General features: G+C 46.6%; 1 protein-coding gene across 3 annotated transcripts in view; it reads right to left on the bottom strand.

Moving 5' to 3' along the window:
- The window catches only part of KLHL2 (kelch like family member 2), a 146,757-nt gene extending 138,553 nt beyond the window's left edge, over positions 1-8,204 (bottom strand). Inside the window, exon 1 of one of the 3 annotated variants that reach the window (XM_077279459.1) lies at positions 7,759-8,204. In XM_077279459.1, the coding sequence (XP_077135574.1) occupies positions 7,759-7,826 (68 nt within the window). In that variant the 5' untranslated portion in view covers positions 7,827-8,204. The remainder of the gene's footprint in view (positions 1-7,758) is intronic. The other 2 variants (XM_077279460.1, XM_077279461.1) reach the window with 2 other exon arrangements.
- Between the last annotated feature and the right edge of the window lie 8,908 nt (positions 8,205-17,112).

The following is a 17,112-nucleotide window of genomic DNA, read 5'->3' as shown; positions in this document are numbered from 1 at the left end:
CGGCTCTCAGGTAAGATACCTTAAAGTCAGACAATAAGACGGACCCCCATCTTATAAAAGAAAAACTTTTTTCTGCTATTTTCCACCCCAAAATTTGGGGTGCATATTACGGTCCGGTGCGTGTTAGAGTCCAAAAAATATGGTAGTTTTAAGAAATTTTTTTCCCAAACAAAATGGTGCCGGTGGCCGCGCCTGTGAAGTAGCATCTATCGCATTCTGATAGATGCTACTGCACAGGCGCCATCTTGATGAAGACTATTTTTTTTTTCTCTTGCAAAATGGCGCCGGAGACATTTTGTTTGAAAAAGAAAAAAAATGTTCTTAAACCTGTGTGTGAATAAAATGAAAACATGCATATTATTCCCGTATCATGCTACAGCGAAGGTGTCTGCCTGATCAATGCTTACTTTTTTTTTTTTTCCCTTTCCAAACCACAGTATATTCTGTATGTAAATTAGGGGGCAGGTCACTGAGGGATCATGGACCTGTCATAAGCCATACAGATAGACAGCTAATCAGATCCCCAGCCATACAGATAAACACATAAAGACCCCCACAGGCCGCCCCCGAGCACAAGCATATCATTAACTCAAACCTGAAACTGAAGATTAAACAACAACCACAAGACGGATTTCATCAACCCAAGTATCAATTTAATCAGTATAACGGAGCCAACCTGACACTGTCTTACTGTGCACAATCCTGCTGACAGGTTCCCTTTAGACCACCTGTTTTGAACATGGTGATGGGCACTGTTTATAAAATGGTATCACTTTGGGGGTTTTCCAAAACATAGGTCCCCAAAAGTTGCTTCAAAGTTGACAAGGTCAAAAAAAAAAAAAAAAATTTGCTTCTAAATTTTAAAATCCAAGATCCCCCAAAAATAAAAGAACATTTTACAGATGGTGGTGATGTATAGCAGACATGACCTAAATGTTATTTATTAACTTTTCATGTGTGGTACGACTATCTGCTGGGTTAAATTCCTGGAAGTTTTTTCTCTAATGCTGGATATTTTTTTATAAATGAATGCAAAACATATATGGACCCAAGATTACAATTAACATAAACCATTATGTGTCACGAATAAAAACAAATCTCAAAATCATTGGGATTTGTTGAAGCGTTCCACAGTTGTTGCCACAAAAAGGGACATGTTAGAATTAACAAATTTGGTTTGGTCAGTCACTAAGTGGTGAAAATGAAGTTTAAGGCCACGTTCCCACCTTCAGTATTTGGTCAGTATTTTACCTCAGTATTTGTAAACCAAAACCAGGAGTGGGTGATAAATGCAGAAGTGGTGCAGATGTTTCTATTATACTTTCCCTCTCACTGTTCCACTCCTGACTTTGGCTTACAAATACTGAACGTGTGAATGTGGCTTAATTTTACCTGCTGCTCACTTCCAGGCATCGGGGAGTGTAGTCACCGCTAAATGTATAATGAAAGCTAAATCACTCCCCTGCACTTTGATTGAAAGCCTGCTCTGCACACAAACGCTGCAGCCAATCATGCTGCCGGCGAGCGATTCCAGCACTCCCACCATATAGCGATCGGTAACTTTGCCTGGAAGCAAGTGGCAGCTCACAGAATACATGTTTCCTCTCCCTGCAGCTGCTCTTCCAGTATGCCAGTTTGGAGCTTTGCGATCAGACCCAAAGTCATTTTACCGGGAAATGTCCAAACAGTGCGTGCATGAATCTGTCCTGCAGAGTATCTCAGGGGTAACGTTCCTCCCTGTGGAGAGTGACATACCAAGCCTGGTATGCCAATGTGAGGAAACGAAAACGTTGTCCACTACTTGGACAATTTCTTCTCATACCCCTCGCTTATCCCTGATATAATAATGGCGCCTATACTTACCTCCCATGACGGCGCTGTTCCCGCGGTGTCGGCACTAGCTCTCCCGGGACTCCAGCGCTATCGTTGCTGCTGTAGCCCGGACTTCCTCTTCATGTTCGATTTGTCCGAACGTGGAGACAGGGACGCCAGCGTTGATTGGGCAATGGCGTCACGAGTCTCAACAACAGCACCGAAGTCCCAGGAGAACTAGTGCCCACACCGCGGGAACAGCGCCGGCACGGGAGGCGAGTATAAGCTTTATTATTTCATTGGGGTCAAACATATTGATCAAGAAGGGGTTGCCGTAGTAGTGGACAACCTTTTCAAGCCATGCAATGCTCCTCTGGGAAATTAAATATACAGAGTATCTCAACAAAGGTCTACGGTTTCTCCTTGTGGAGAGTGACATACCAGCAATTTGCATATGGAGTATCTCAACACGCTCACTGACAATTCTGCTGTGGGTTTGTTGGCATCTGTGCAAATGGCCCAGACTGGATCGGGAGAGTGGAGCAAAACATATCCGATACGCCCTGTAGAAAACCTCCAGGGTAGCTTGGAAAGCTGTGGAACTTAAACAGTAGTCCTAGATCTCCAAATATCTGAGGGGGGGTAAAACGGAAACTTGCTGAGCAGACGGCTCTGTGATTCACAACGTCGCCAAACCACAGAAGGTTCACAGAACAAAAGGAAGCCAGAAATCCCCCATGTATGGAGGCATCGGCCTCAGGGATTAGGCTTCCTGAGTGTCGGGTGAGTACAGCGAGCTGAAGGCCAATTTCTAAAGGTGTGATTACCAGCAGGACACCTCATCTCTCTACAACTAAAAGAAAAACATTTGGATTTGGAAGGACAAAAGGTCCAAAGTGTCTCCAGCCATGATGGCAGCATGATGATGCGTGGCTTCCTTAGCGCTGGGTGCTGTCACACTCCATGTCGCTGACAAGCTTTCTGGGAGGGGTTCCAGTCCTAGACTTGGTGGTAAGACAATGAGGACACACATTCCTCCAGCCCTGATCACCTGCCGAGATGTCGTCTTGGTTCTCTACCAGCAAAAAACAATCACAAGTACAGCCAACTAACTGTAAGACACGCCGCCCAGCATTTTACTTGGCACCAAACGCTCCCAAGCTGTGCGACTTCCCAATAGCGCTTCCGCACCGGCTGCAGGTATGAACCGTGTGGAATCATTGCCAGCCACAATAACCAAGAAATACTCATCTATGTGAGCAGCGGCACATAGCCATCTACAGCCAGGTCCACAAGTCTCTGACCAGCGGCAGCATTTTCATAACTTCCTATGTACACAGAGTAAAAGGGATGGGCACCAAAGCAATAAAAGTGTGATTAACCCCATCTTGTGCTATGAGTTATATATCCATTGAGAACACAGGATTATTTCTTTCTCAATGGTGTGCATGCTCTGCCTTGGCTCCACTCATTGGACTTCCGCACGCAGCGCTCCGCAGTGTCCAGCAGTCCCATAGACAATGAATGGAGTAGAGGGCGAGCACACACACGTATGCTTCTTTCAAGATGAAGCTGCAGATCCCCATCTCAGGATTGCTAGGAGTTCAAGCAATCAACAAGCTACGGTAAGTAATATGGAATAACTAGTTTTCTTGGGAGCAACTATTTAACCTCTTAAGATACCATGGTCAATTAAACAGCGGCATCTACAAAGTAAAAGAGTGAAAAGGCTGCAATTGTGTGGAGTCAAAAATGCAATAGAAAAACAAGTGGAAAAAATGTAAGTAACCCAATGTACATAAGGGGTGCAGAAATACCAAATACTCATTTTATGAAGGCAGCGTGAAGTGTTCCGGTCGGCTCCTAGACCCGCATGTGTAATATGGACAGGCAGACATATGCGTGTCTGAGACAGAGATTGGCTGATGTGTGGCTACAATATCTTGTATTAAAAAAAAATATGTGTTTTACATAAAAGAATATATGGTATGCACACATGGCTGAACTACCTGCAACAGATCAGCTGTGACATTCCCCCCAAAAACCACATTATAAACTGAACAACAGCTAAATGGCCCTCACGGGGGCAGAAGTGAGAACGATCACCCCTAACCTACACTTACACGTAGACGCCAATAGCTGACCAGAAGCGCACACACAGAAGGGATTTAGACTTTATCCTATCAAGTCGCATGAAATCCCAGACAATCACAGCACTCTAGTGACATAGGGCAATATTTAGTGTAAAATGACAGCATATGGCTGGACGGTCCCAATCATCCAGGCTGTACAGGGAGCTGCAGTCGGCCCAATTCAATGGAAGCCGAGGCTGCGCAGAAGGAAATCTGTCCGGGGAACAACGTGGTGCCATGCCAGGGCTCCCTCCTCTCACAAGCCATAAGACTGCCCTGGTCAGGAAGAGCTTCAAGCTAAAATGTAAAACAAAGTGTTCCCACGGAGGGACAGCAAGCAGAGACACTGAGGCCTATAAGATCTGGCTTCCAACCCGGACATCTTTGTATTATACAATGATCACCTTTACCAGGGTAAGAGCAGACAACCTCCAACGAAAACTGTACGAGACGTTTCCTGAAATGTAGTTATTGAAGTTGCTTCCTGCCCAAGAATGCCCTAGAAGTTCTGAGTTTTAGTTGGGCCTGACATTTTTAAAGGATTACTCCTATCTGAGCAGTCTGGGACAATGGAGCTGTGAAATGCCCTGTGAGAGGGCCGCAGTGGTGCCCATGTCATTCATTGGCTATGGGACTACCAAATATAATGGCGCTGTGAAATACCCTGTGAGAGGGCCGCAGTGATGCCCATGCCATTCATTGGCTATGGCACTGATGAATATAATGGCACTGTGAAATGCCTTATGAGAGGGCTGCAGTTGTGCCCATGCCATTCATTGGCTATGGGACTGACGAATACAAGGGCGCTCTGAAATGCCCTGTGAGAGGGGCGCAGTGGTGCCCATGCCATTCATTGGCTATGGGACTGCCAAATATATTCCAGCTGCTTATCTAGCTAACTGTATAACCATTTTGTCGGCATTTTAGAGCACATTCTTAGAACTGATGTGAGGCCCAGAAGTAGGCTATTGCCTATCTAGATGGGAATAAAGGCCCCATAAACATTAAAGTTGGCCAATCCATCAGTATCTAGTGTGTTGAAGAATCCCCTCTGCAGACATTGCTCAGTCAGGTGAAGTTGGGGCAGAAGGATTGGTCAGCTTTTTCTGTAATGATATGTCACCATCAGAACTGTCTAACAGCAGCTCCTCCCACTATCACTATTCCTACAAGCTCAGCTCTGCTACATATGCAGAGTCAGGTAAGGTAGCGATATAACAGCCCGCACGTGTAAGGCAGCGGCACTCCCACTAATGAGAGGGTTATTGTTTGCCTTGTATTTGTGACTGTCGGCGTCAGTTTTGGTTCTTCTCTACCTATTGGTCAAGAACACAGGTCACAAGTTTGTATCAATGCAGGGACGCATCTCATCCACAGCAAATCCCAGACCCACAGGCTCGGATGTGATCCTGCACAGAACGGCACTACACAACGTATCTACACAACGTATCTACACAATGTACACCGCCGTGCTGAGGAAAAATGATTCACATCCTTCTCTCCCACAAAACAGGAAAGGCCGCTGTATTCTGGCCAGCCGGAAGCAGGCGGTATATCCTGAGCCATGCTCGGCCCAACGCTACATCCAGGGAGCAGCAGCAGCAGACGCTCAGGACTAGGACCCCATAGAGACGCACATACACTAATCTGCACTGGGCACCAAGAAGGCAGTGGTGGAATTCTGGAAGTCACAGGATGGGATGACATGCGGAAGCCGCGCTCCAGGGTTTTGTTTTTTTCTTTGAACTCCCTTATTAGGGATCACGTGGGTAGGTGCACTACATGTAGGCACATACTCACCGGCGGCCATCTTCACCCCTTTTCAGTCCGGCACACCACATGACTGCAGTTGTCACAGTACACAGCCAGGGCCGTCTGAAGAGGAGGTCGCCAGTTTTAATAGAAATTCAGGCCGAGGCTCTGTAGCCCGGTATGTAGTCCTATAGACTTGTATTGAGAAAAGTGACTTCCAGAGCACACAGTGATCCTCGGCATGCTATCAATGAGGTTATTAACCCCTTCCCAACATCCGCCGTACATGTACATCGCAAGTCAGGAGCGGGGACAGAGGCTGAGCCTGGCTTATACCCAGCAGATAATGGCGGTGTACAGAGACCCCCTCTGCCATTACTAATATGTGGATGTGTGCCTTCAGGCCACCCACCGAACGCGGAGCAACACTAGGATATGGACAAGACATAGGAGATGCCCCTCACATGGTTAGAGGGAATTACCGCAGACTACCACGGTGTGAACGCCCGCTCTGCACAGATCACGAAGCCCGTCACATTCTACAGACTATGGTAAGATTGCTGGGCATCTGAAAGCAATCCCCAACTGCAGGAATAGGGACCACCCGACACAGCCATTTCAGAAACACGTCGAAGCGCCATTGCCCCTATATTTAGCTCATCAGAAGGAGTGACCGTGTAACCTATTAGGCCACGTGAACACGCTGTGTATTTGGTGAGATTTTTGATATCAGTATTTAGAAGCCAAAACCAGGAGAGGAAGAGTAGAATAGGTCACCACTTCTGCATTTTTTACCCTCCCCTGGTTTTGGCTTACAGATACAGAGGTAAAAATCTCATCCAATTCTCAACATGTGCACATGGCATTAATGCTTGGAATCAATCCCATTAACCATTTTCTGACACGCGAGTAGGTGCCATCACTGGTAGTCTAGCCTAGTGGCCCACCAATTAGAGTAGATTTCCCAATACAGCCCATCTCGGAGTCTCAGGAAGCAGGGGCCAGAGAAGATGCCGACAACTCTTCTCTCTAGAAATGGGCAACAACTCAACTAACCCCCGAAACTGAATGTCTGGTCACCAAGTGTCTGACTGATGGGACTCCCACCATTCCAGGCAACAGGTGTCTGATCCCCGTTTCTTGGTGCAGAGGTGCTGGTTACATTGCATCTATTAGGAAAGGCTCAGTGCCTACACATCAGATACCACCCAAACCCCAGACATGTCCCTAATAGGAAAACCATGACCTTCAGGACAGATACAGATGACATAATGATTGTACGGGGCCTCGGGCCGATGAGACACACTGGTATAACACACACAGCGATAGCACAGACGGGACACTGGCATCACACAATACACACATGATGAAGACGAAGTGGGGAGGGCACACTGGCATTATACACAGGGTACATGTGATCCCAGTGTGTCCTGCTCCGGATATAGAGGTGATCAGTGGTAGATCCCACCAGTGACCCTGGTTCTCAGAGCCCAGCATTCAGCACATCTGCAAATGCTTCTACGACAGACTGGGTAGCTAGTGAAATTAATATGTATGCTGCCATTGTCTGTGCAATTTGCATTAAATGTACTGTGCCCAGCACTGCTCATGTAAGGGGTGTGGGGTCCCTCGGGGGGATTCACCTGTTCCCTCTGTGGAACAGTCTTAGCCTGGGTGTTATGTAGACAAAACACAGATACAGTGGGTGGCACAGACAGGACACTGGCATCACACATGACAGATACAGTGGGTGGCACAGGCGGGACACTGGCATCACACATGACAGATACAGTGGGTGGCACAGGCGGGACACTGGCATCACACATGACAGATACAGTGGGTGGCACAGGCGGGACACTGGCATCACACATGACAGATACAGTGGGTGGCACAGGCGGGACACTGGCATCACACATGACAGATACAGTGGGTGGCACAGGCGGGACACTGGCATCACACATGACAGATACAGTGGGTGGCACAGACGGGACACTGGCATCACACATGACAGATACAGTGGGTGGCACAGGCAGCTGTTGGTGCGGGCACAGATGGCGCTTACACTGCGGTGACAGGCGACGTCTCCATGCTGCTGGCGGAGGGAGCGCTGCGGGCAGATGTCAGCACCATTCCACGGGTTGGTAGAGCGGAGTCCCCGCAGCAGCAGTGCTCGGCTCTCCCGCTCACTCCATGCCCAGCTCCGGGTGGCTGCGCTTCTCCCGCACGTAATCCCCACACGCTGGCTCTGTGTCCCGGTCCCGGCAGCTGTAGTCCGCCCTCCGCTCAGCCGGCTGTCCGCTCTCTATGTGAGCGGGTTACTACGAGCCGCTGTGCACTCTGTATCAACATCCTGATCTCACATCTCGTGAGCCAATTAGGACTGTGTTATCAGAAAGCAGTGGCGCCCTCTGGCCGTGGAAGACCTACACTGCGCCTACAGTGACCGGATGCTGTCATCTGATTGCCCTGTAGTACGGCCGCGGCGGCCGGCTGTGTGCCTGATGGCGCAGGGGCTGAGCTGTCTGTATCTTCTCATTATCTTCTGTGAGGATCTTGTATAGAGGAGACCACCACTAATAAAGCACTGACACCTAGACATGGCATCTTCTGTGAGGATAGAGACCACCACTAATAAAGCAATGACAACTAGACCTGACATCTTCTGTGAGGATGGAGACCACCACTAATAAAGCACAGACACCTAGACATGGCATCTTCTGTGAGGATAGAGACCACCACTAATAAAGCAATGACAACTAGACCTGACATCTTCTGTGAGGATGGAGACCACCACTAATAAAGCACAGACACCTAGACATGGCATCTTCTGTGAGGATAGAGACCACCACTAATAAAGCAATGACAACTAGACATGGCATCTTCTGTGAGGATGGAGACCACCACTAATAAAGCACAAACACCTAGACAATGCATCTTCTGTGAGGATAGAGACCACCACTAATAAAGCAATGACAACTAGACATGGCATCTTCTGTGAGGATGGAGACCACCACTAATAAAGCACAGACACCTAGACATGGCATCTTCTGTGAGGATGGAGACCACCACTAATAAAGCACAGACACCTAGACATGGCATCTTCTGTGAGGATGGAGACCCCCACTAATAAAGCAATGACATCTAGACATGGCATCTTCTGTGAGGATAGAGACCACCACTAATATAGCACTGACACCTAGACATAACATCTTCTGTGAGGATGGAGACCACCACTAATAAAGCACTGACACCTAGACATGGCATCTTCTGTGAGGATAGAGACCACCACTAATAAAGCAATGACAACTAGACCTGACATCTTCTGTGAGGATGGAGACCACCACTAATAAAGCACAGACACCTAGACATGGCATCTTCTGTGAGGATAGAGACCACCACTAATAAAGCAATGACAACTAGACATGGCATCTTCTGTGAGGATGGAGACCACCACTAATAAAGCACAAACACCTAGACAATGCATCTTCTGTGAGGATAGAGACCACCACTAATAAAGCAATGACAACTAGACATGGCATCTTCTGTGAGGATGGAGACCACCACTAATAAAGCACAGACACCTAGACATGGCATCTTCTGTGAGGATGGAGACCACCACTAATAAAGCACTGACACCTAGACATGGCATCTTCTGTGAGGATGGAGACCACCACTAATAAAGCACAGACACCTAGACATGGCATCTTCTGTGAGGATGGAGACCCCCACTAATAAAGCAATGACATCTAGACATGGCATCTTCTGTGAGGATAGAGACCACCACTAATATAGCACTGACACCTAGACATGGCATCTTCTGTGAGGATGGAGACCACCACTAATAAAGCACTGACACCTAGACATGGCATCTTCTGTGAGGATGGAGACCACCACTAATAAAGCACTGACACCTAGACATGGCATCTTCTGTGAGGATAGAGACCACCACTAATAAAGCACTGACACCTAGACATGGCATCTTCTGTGAGGATAGAGACCACCACTAATAAAGCAATGACAACTAGACATGACATCTTCTATGAGGATGGAGACCACCAATAATAAAGCAATGACAACTAGACATGGCATCTTCTGTGAGGATGGAGACCGCCAATAATAAAGCACAGACACCTAGACATGGCATCTTCTGTGAGGATAGAGACCACCACTAATAAAGCAATGACAACTAGACCTGACATATTCTGTGAGGATGGAGACCACCACTAATAAAGCACAGACACCTAGACATGGCATCTTCTGTGAGGATAGAGACCACCACTAATAAAGCAATGACAACTAGACATGGCATCTTCTGTGAGGATGGAGACCACCACTAATAAAGCACAGACACCTAGACAATGCATCTTCTGTGAGGATAGAGACCACCACTAATAAAGCAATGACAACTAGACATGGCATCTTCTGTGAGGATGGAGACCACCACTAATAAAGCACAGACACCTAGACATGGCATCTTCTGTGAGGATGGAGACCACCACTAATAAAGCACAGACACCTAGACATGGCATCTTCTGTGAGGATGGAGACCACCACTAATAAAGCACTGACACCTAGACATGGCATCTTCTGTGAGGATGGAGACCACCACTAATAAAGCACAGACACCTAGACATGGCATCTTCTGTGAGGATGGAGACCCCCACTAATAAAGCAATGACACCTAGACATGGCATCTTCTGTGAGGATAGAGACCACCACTAATATAGCACTGACATCTAGACATAACATCTTCTGTGAGGATGGAGACCACCACTAATAAAGCACTGACACCTAGACATGGCATCTTCTGTGAGGATGGAGGCCACCACTAATAAAGCACAGACACCTAGACATGACATCTTCTGTGAGGATGGAGACCACCACTAATAAAGGACTGACACCTAGACATGGCATCTTCTGTGAGGATGGAGACCACCACTAATAAAGCACAGACACCTAGACATGGCATCTTCTGTGAGGATGGAGACCACCACTAATAAAGCACCGACACCTAGACATGGCATCTTCTGTGAGGATGGAGGCCACCACTAATAAAGCACAGACACCTAGACATGGCATCTTCTGTGAGGATGGAGACCAACACTAATAAAACACAGACACCTAGACATGGCATCTTCTGTGAGGATAGAGACCACCACTAATAAAGCAATGATAACTAGACATGGCATCTTCTGTGAGGATGGAGACCACCACTAATAAAGCACAGACACCTAGACAATGCATCTTCTGTGAGGATAGAGACCACCACTAATAAAGCAATGACAACTAGACATGGCATCTTCTGTGAGGATGGAGACCACCACCAATAAAGCACAGACACCTAGACATGGCATCTTCTGTGAGGATGGAGACCACCACTAATAAAGCACTGACACCTAGACATGGCATCTTCTGTGAGGATGGAGACCACCACTAATAAAGCACAGACACCTAGACATGGCATCTTCTGTGAGGATGGAGACCCCCACTAATAAAGCAATGACACCTAGACATGGCATCTTCTGTGAGGATAGAGACCACCACTAATATAGCACTGACACCTAGACATAATATCTTCTGTGAGGATGGAGACCACCACTAATAAAGCACTGACACCTAGACATGACATCTTCTGTGAGGATGGAGACCACCACTAATAAAGCACTGACACCTAGACATGGCATCTTCTGTGAGGATGGAGACCACCACTAATAAAGCACAGACACCTAGACATGGCATCTTCTGTGAGGATGGAGACCACCACTAATAAAACACAGACACCTAGACATGGCATCTTCTGTGAGGATGGAGACCACCACTAATAAAGCACTGACACCTAGACATGGCATCTTCTGTGAGGATGGAGACCACCACTAATAAAGCACTGACACCTAGACATGGCATCTTCTGTGAGGATGGAGACCACCACTAATAAAGCACAGACACCTAGACATGGCATCTTCTGTGAGGATGGAGACCACCACTAATAAAGCACTGACACCTAGACATGGCATCTTCTGTGAGGATGGAGACCACCACTAATAAAGCACTGACACCTAGACTTGGCATCTTCTATGATGGCATCTTCTATGAGTATGGAGACCACCACTAATAAAGCACTGACACCTAGACATGGCATCTTCTGCGAGGATGAAGACCACCACTACTGACACCTAGACATGCCATCTTCTGTGAGGATAGAGATCACCACTACTGACGCCTAGACATGGCATCTTCTCTGAGGATGGAGACCACCACTACTGACACCTAGACATGGCATCTTCTCTGAGGATGGAGACCACCACTACTGACACCTAGACATCAATCAGTACAGTCTCCTAATACCCCAGAACTCCAGGACCTTTTATGACAGTGTTTCTGGTGTAGGTTTTCTTGGAACATTTTTTTATTTGTGTTTTTCTGGGAATTTTCAAGTCTTATCAAGAAATCAATGTTAAAAAATAAAAAAAAGACGTAAAAGTCTTCAAACTCTGACCACGCTGCTTCTGAAAACCAGCATTTAAGTCAGTGTGGATTTCATATGCACACATACGGTGGCTGATAATGTCAATGCGCTAGTGCATGGGTGATGTTCCACAGAGCACGGCTCATAAATTGCATTCGTCAGTTCTGTGGTTATGACTTTGCTAGTGTCACGTGTGAAAAAATAGCAGGAAGCTTGTGAGCCGATGCCGATGAGCACATGGGGCAGGACTGTCATGTCTGTATTTTGCAGATGTGACTGGCCCCTGAATTGCCACATTGAGGTGCATTCACAAGGCACGATTATCAGGAATGAGCGTTCCTAGGAACGGTAGTGCCAACTGGCTGCCGATCACCTGGCAAACAAGCCAAACACTCATTTGTCTAATGAAATTACTTTTAGAGGGGTTGTCCAGTCTTAATTGATAAATCTGCAGTCACTCTATGTGACTACAAACTTCTGAATCCCCCCGGGGGACATATTATGTGTTGCGAGGATTCAACGGTTTTTGGTAAGTATGCGTTGTGCCTACTCCCAACCACAGCCTGTCTAGTGGGCGCAATTCGATCAATACAAGTGTGACTGAGCACGGAGTGACTGTGGCCGGATATTCCTTTAAGCTTACATAATATTATCCTGTGTAAACATGGCCTGCGCTGCTGAGAAAGATAAGAGTCCACGTGCACAGATCTATTAATGATCATTTTGTGTGTAAAGGAAGTGCATTCAGCCTGTGTAAACAGGCTATTAAACAATCGCCATTCACCTTCTATGTAGCTGATCAGCGTTTTTTATGGGTGCGGTTCGGCCAGTGTAAACAAACCCTTAGCATGAAAGTAGCGTTAACCCCTTAGTGACAGAGCCAATATGGTACTTAATGACCGAGCCAATTTTTACAATTCTGACCACTGTCACTTTATGAGGTTATAACTCTGGAACGCTTTATCGGATCCCGCTGATTCTGAGACTGTTTTTTTCGTGACATATTGTACTTCAAGTTAGTAGTAACATTTCTTCGATATTACTTGCGATTATTTATGAAAAAAACGGAAAAATGGCGAAAATTTTTAAAATTTTGCAATTTTCAAACTTTGTATTTTTATGCCCTTAAATCAGAGAGATATGTCACAAAAAATAGTTAATAAATAACATTTCCCACATGGCCACTTTACATCAGCACAATTTTGGAAACAAAATTTTTTTTTGTTAGGGAGTTATAAGGGTTAAAAGTTGACCAGCAATTTCTCATTTTTACAACACCATGTTTTTTTTAGGGACCACATCACCTTTGAAGTCATTTTGAGGGGTCTATATGATAGAAAATAACCAAGTGTGACACCATTCTAAAAACTGCACCCCTCAAGCTGCTCAAAACCACATTCAAGAAGTTTATTAACCCTTTACGTACTTCACAGGAACTGAAACAATGTGGTAGAAAAAAATGAACATTTAACTTTTTTTTGCAAACATTTTTTGTTGTGCAATTTCTCCTGAGTACACCGATACCCCATATGTGGAGGTAAACCACTGTTTGGGCGCACCGCAGAGCTTGGAAGTGAAGGAGCGCCGTTTGACTGTTTCAATGCAGAATTGGCTGGAATTGAGATCGGACGCCATGTCGCGTTTGGAGAGCCCCTAATGTGCCTAAACAGTGGAAACCCCCCACAAGTGACACCATTTTGGAAACTAGACCCCTTAAGGAACTTATCTAGATGTGTGGTGAGCACTTTGAACCCCCAAGTGCTTCACAGAAGTCTATAACGTAGAGCCGTGAAAATAAAAAATCGCATTTGTTTTCACAAAAATGATTTTTGCCCACAAATTCTTATTTTCACAAGGGTAACAGGAGAAATTAGACCACAAAAGCTGTTGTGCAATTTCTCCTGAGTACGTCGATACCCCATATGTGGGGGTAAACCACTGTTTGGGTGCACCGCAGAGCTTGGAAGTGAAGGAGCACCGTTTGACTTTTTCAATGCAGAATTGGCTGGAATTGAGATCGGATGCCATGTCGCGTTTGGAGAGCCCCTGATGTGCCTAAACAGTGGAAACCCCCCACAAGTGATACCATTTTGGAAACTAGACCCCTTAAGGAACTTATCTAGATGTGTGGTGAGCACTTTGAACCCCCAAGTGCTTCACAGAAGTTTATAACGTAGAGCCGTGAAAATAAAAAATCGCATTTTTTCTACAAAAATGATCTTTTTGCCCCCAAATTTTTATTTTCACAAGGGTAACAGGAGAAATTAGACCACAAAAGTTGTTGTGCAATTTCTCCTGAGTACGTCGATACCCCATATGTGGGGGTAAACCACTGTTTGGGCGCATGGCAGAGCTCGGAAGCAAAGGAGCGCCATTTGACTTTTCAATGCAAAATTGACTGGAATTGAGATCGGACGCCATGTCGCGTTTGGAGAGCCCCTTATGTGCCTAAACAGTAGAAACCCCCCAAAAGTGACCCCATTTTGGAAACTAGACCCCCCAAGGAATTTATCTAGATATGTGGTGAGAACTTTGAATGCCCAAGTGCTTCACAGAAGTTTATAATGCAGAGTAGTGAAAATAAAAAATATTTTTTTTTCCCACAAAAAAGATTTTTTAGCCCCCAAATTTTTATTTTCACAAGGGTAACAAGAGAAATTGGACCCCAAAAGTTGTTGTCCAATTTGTCCTGAGTATGCTGGTACCCAATATGTGGGGGTAAACCACTGTTTGGGTGCACGGCAGAGCTCAGAAGGGAAGGAGCGCCATTTTGGAATGCAGGCTTTCATAGAATTGTCTGTGGGTGTTATGTTGCGTTTGCAGAGCCCCTGATGTACCTAAACAGTAGAAACCCCCCACAAGTGACCAAATTTTGGAAACTAGACCCCCTAAGGAACTTATCTAGATATGTGGTGAGAACTTTGAATGCTCAAGTGCTTCACAGAAGTTTATAATGCAGAGTAGTGAAAATAAAAAAATATTTTTTTTCCCACAAAAAAGATTTTTAGCCCCCAAGTTTTTATTTTCACAAGGGTAACAGGAGAAATTGGACCCCAAAAGTTGTTTTCCAATTTATCCCGAGTACGCTGATGCCCCATATGTGGGGGTAAACCACTGTTTGGGCGCACGGCAGAGCTCAGAAGGGAGGGAGCACCATTTGACTTTTTTAGCGCAAAATTGTCTGTCGTGTTTGGAGACCCCCTGATGTACCTAAACAGTGGAAACCCCCCAAATCTAACTCCAACCCTAACTCCAACACACCCCTAACCCTAATCTCAACCCGATCCATAATCCTAATCACAACCCTAACGATAATCACAACCCTAACCCCAAAACAGCCCTAATCTCAACTCTAACCATAACCCTAATCAAAACCCTAAATCCAACACACCCCTAACCTTAATCTCAACCCTAACCTCAAACATAACCCTAATCCCAATACACCCCTAAACCCTAATCCCAACCCTAACCTTAACCCTAATCCCAACCCTAACCCTAATCCCAACCCTAATCCCAAACGTAACCCTAATCCCAACCGTAACCCTAATACCAACCCTAATCCAAACCCTAACCCTAATCCCAACTCTATCCCTAACTTTAGCCCCAACCCTAACTCTAACCCTAATTTTAGCCCCAACCCTAGCCCTAACCCTAACTTTAGCCCCAATCCTAACCCTAAATTTAACCCTAACCCTAGCCCTAACTTTAGCCCCAACCCTAACCCTAAGGCTACTTTCACACTTGTGTCGTGTGGCATCCATCACAATCCGTCGTTTTGGACAAAAAACGGATCCTGCAAATGTGCCCACAGGATGCCTTTTTTGCCCATAGACTTGTATTTCCGACGGTTGGCCACACGTCGCGTCCATCGTGCACTGGATCCGTTGTGTTTTGGCGGACCGTCGTCACAAAAAAAGTTCAATGTAACCTTTTTTTTGTACGTCGCGTTCGCCATTTCCGCGCATGCGTGGCCGTAACTCTGCCCCCTCCTCCCCAAGACATAGACTGGGCAGCGGATGCATTGAAAAACTGCATCCACTGCCCACGTTGTGCACAATTTTCACAACGTGCGTCGGTACGTCGGGCTGACGCATTGGGACCGCCCCGTACCGACGCAAGTGTGAAAAAAGCCTAAGGCTACTTTCACACTAGCGTCGTACTCGGCCCATCGCAGTGTGTCGGGCCGACGTACCGACGCTAGCGTTGTAAGCGCCGCACAACGGGTGCAGAGGATGCTGTTTTTTCAACGCATCCGCTGCCCCATTGTGAGGTGCGGGGAGGCGGGGGCGGAGTTCCGGCCGCGCATGCGCGGTCGGAAATGGCGAACACGTCGCACAAAAAAAGTTACATGTAGCGTTTTTTTGTGCCGACGGTCCGCCAAAGCACGACGCATCCGTCGCACGACGGATGCGACGTGTGGCAATCCGTCGCAATGTGTCGGTAATGCAAGTCAATGGAGAAAAAACTCATCCTGCAAGCACTTTTGCAGGATGTGTTTTTTCTCCAACGACGCATTGCGACGGAAGCCAAAAAACGCTAGTGTGAAAGTAGCCTAACCCTAACCCTAAATTTAGCCCCAACCCTAGCCCTAACCCTAGCCCTAACCCTAGCCCTAACCCTAACCCTAGCCCTAACCCTAGCCCTAACCCTAACCCTAACCCTAGCCCTAACCCTAACCCTAGCCCTAACCCTAATTTTAGCCCCAACTCGTCTCTCCTGCCGGCTGGCAGATGGCAGCAGATGGCGGGCGCACTGCGCATGCGCCCGCCATTTTCTTTGCAGAGGAAGAAGCCGGCCGGCAAGAGGAGACGCAGGAGGATCCGGGGACACCGGGTGAGTATGATAGGGTCCCCGAATCCCCCTATTTCTCTGTCCTCTGATGTGCGATCACATCAGAGGACAGAGAATTACAGATCGCTTTTTTTTTTTTTGTGGTCGCCGGTAAACAGT

This window comes from Ranitomeya variabilis, chromosome 1 (genome assembly GCF_051348905.1).
Source record: "Ranitomeya variabilis isolate aRanVar5 chromosome 1, aRanVar5.hap1, whole genome shotgun sequence".
Taxonomy (NCBI): Eukaryota; Metazoa; Chordata; class Amphibia; order Anura; family Dendrobatidae; genus Ranitomeya; species Ranitomeya variabilis.
Note: the sequence above shows the minus strand (reverse complement) of the source record. Positions and strands in the feature narration are given on the sequence as shown.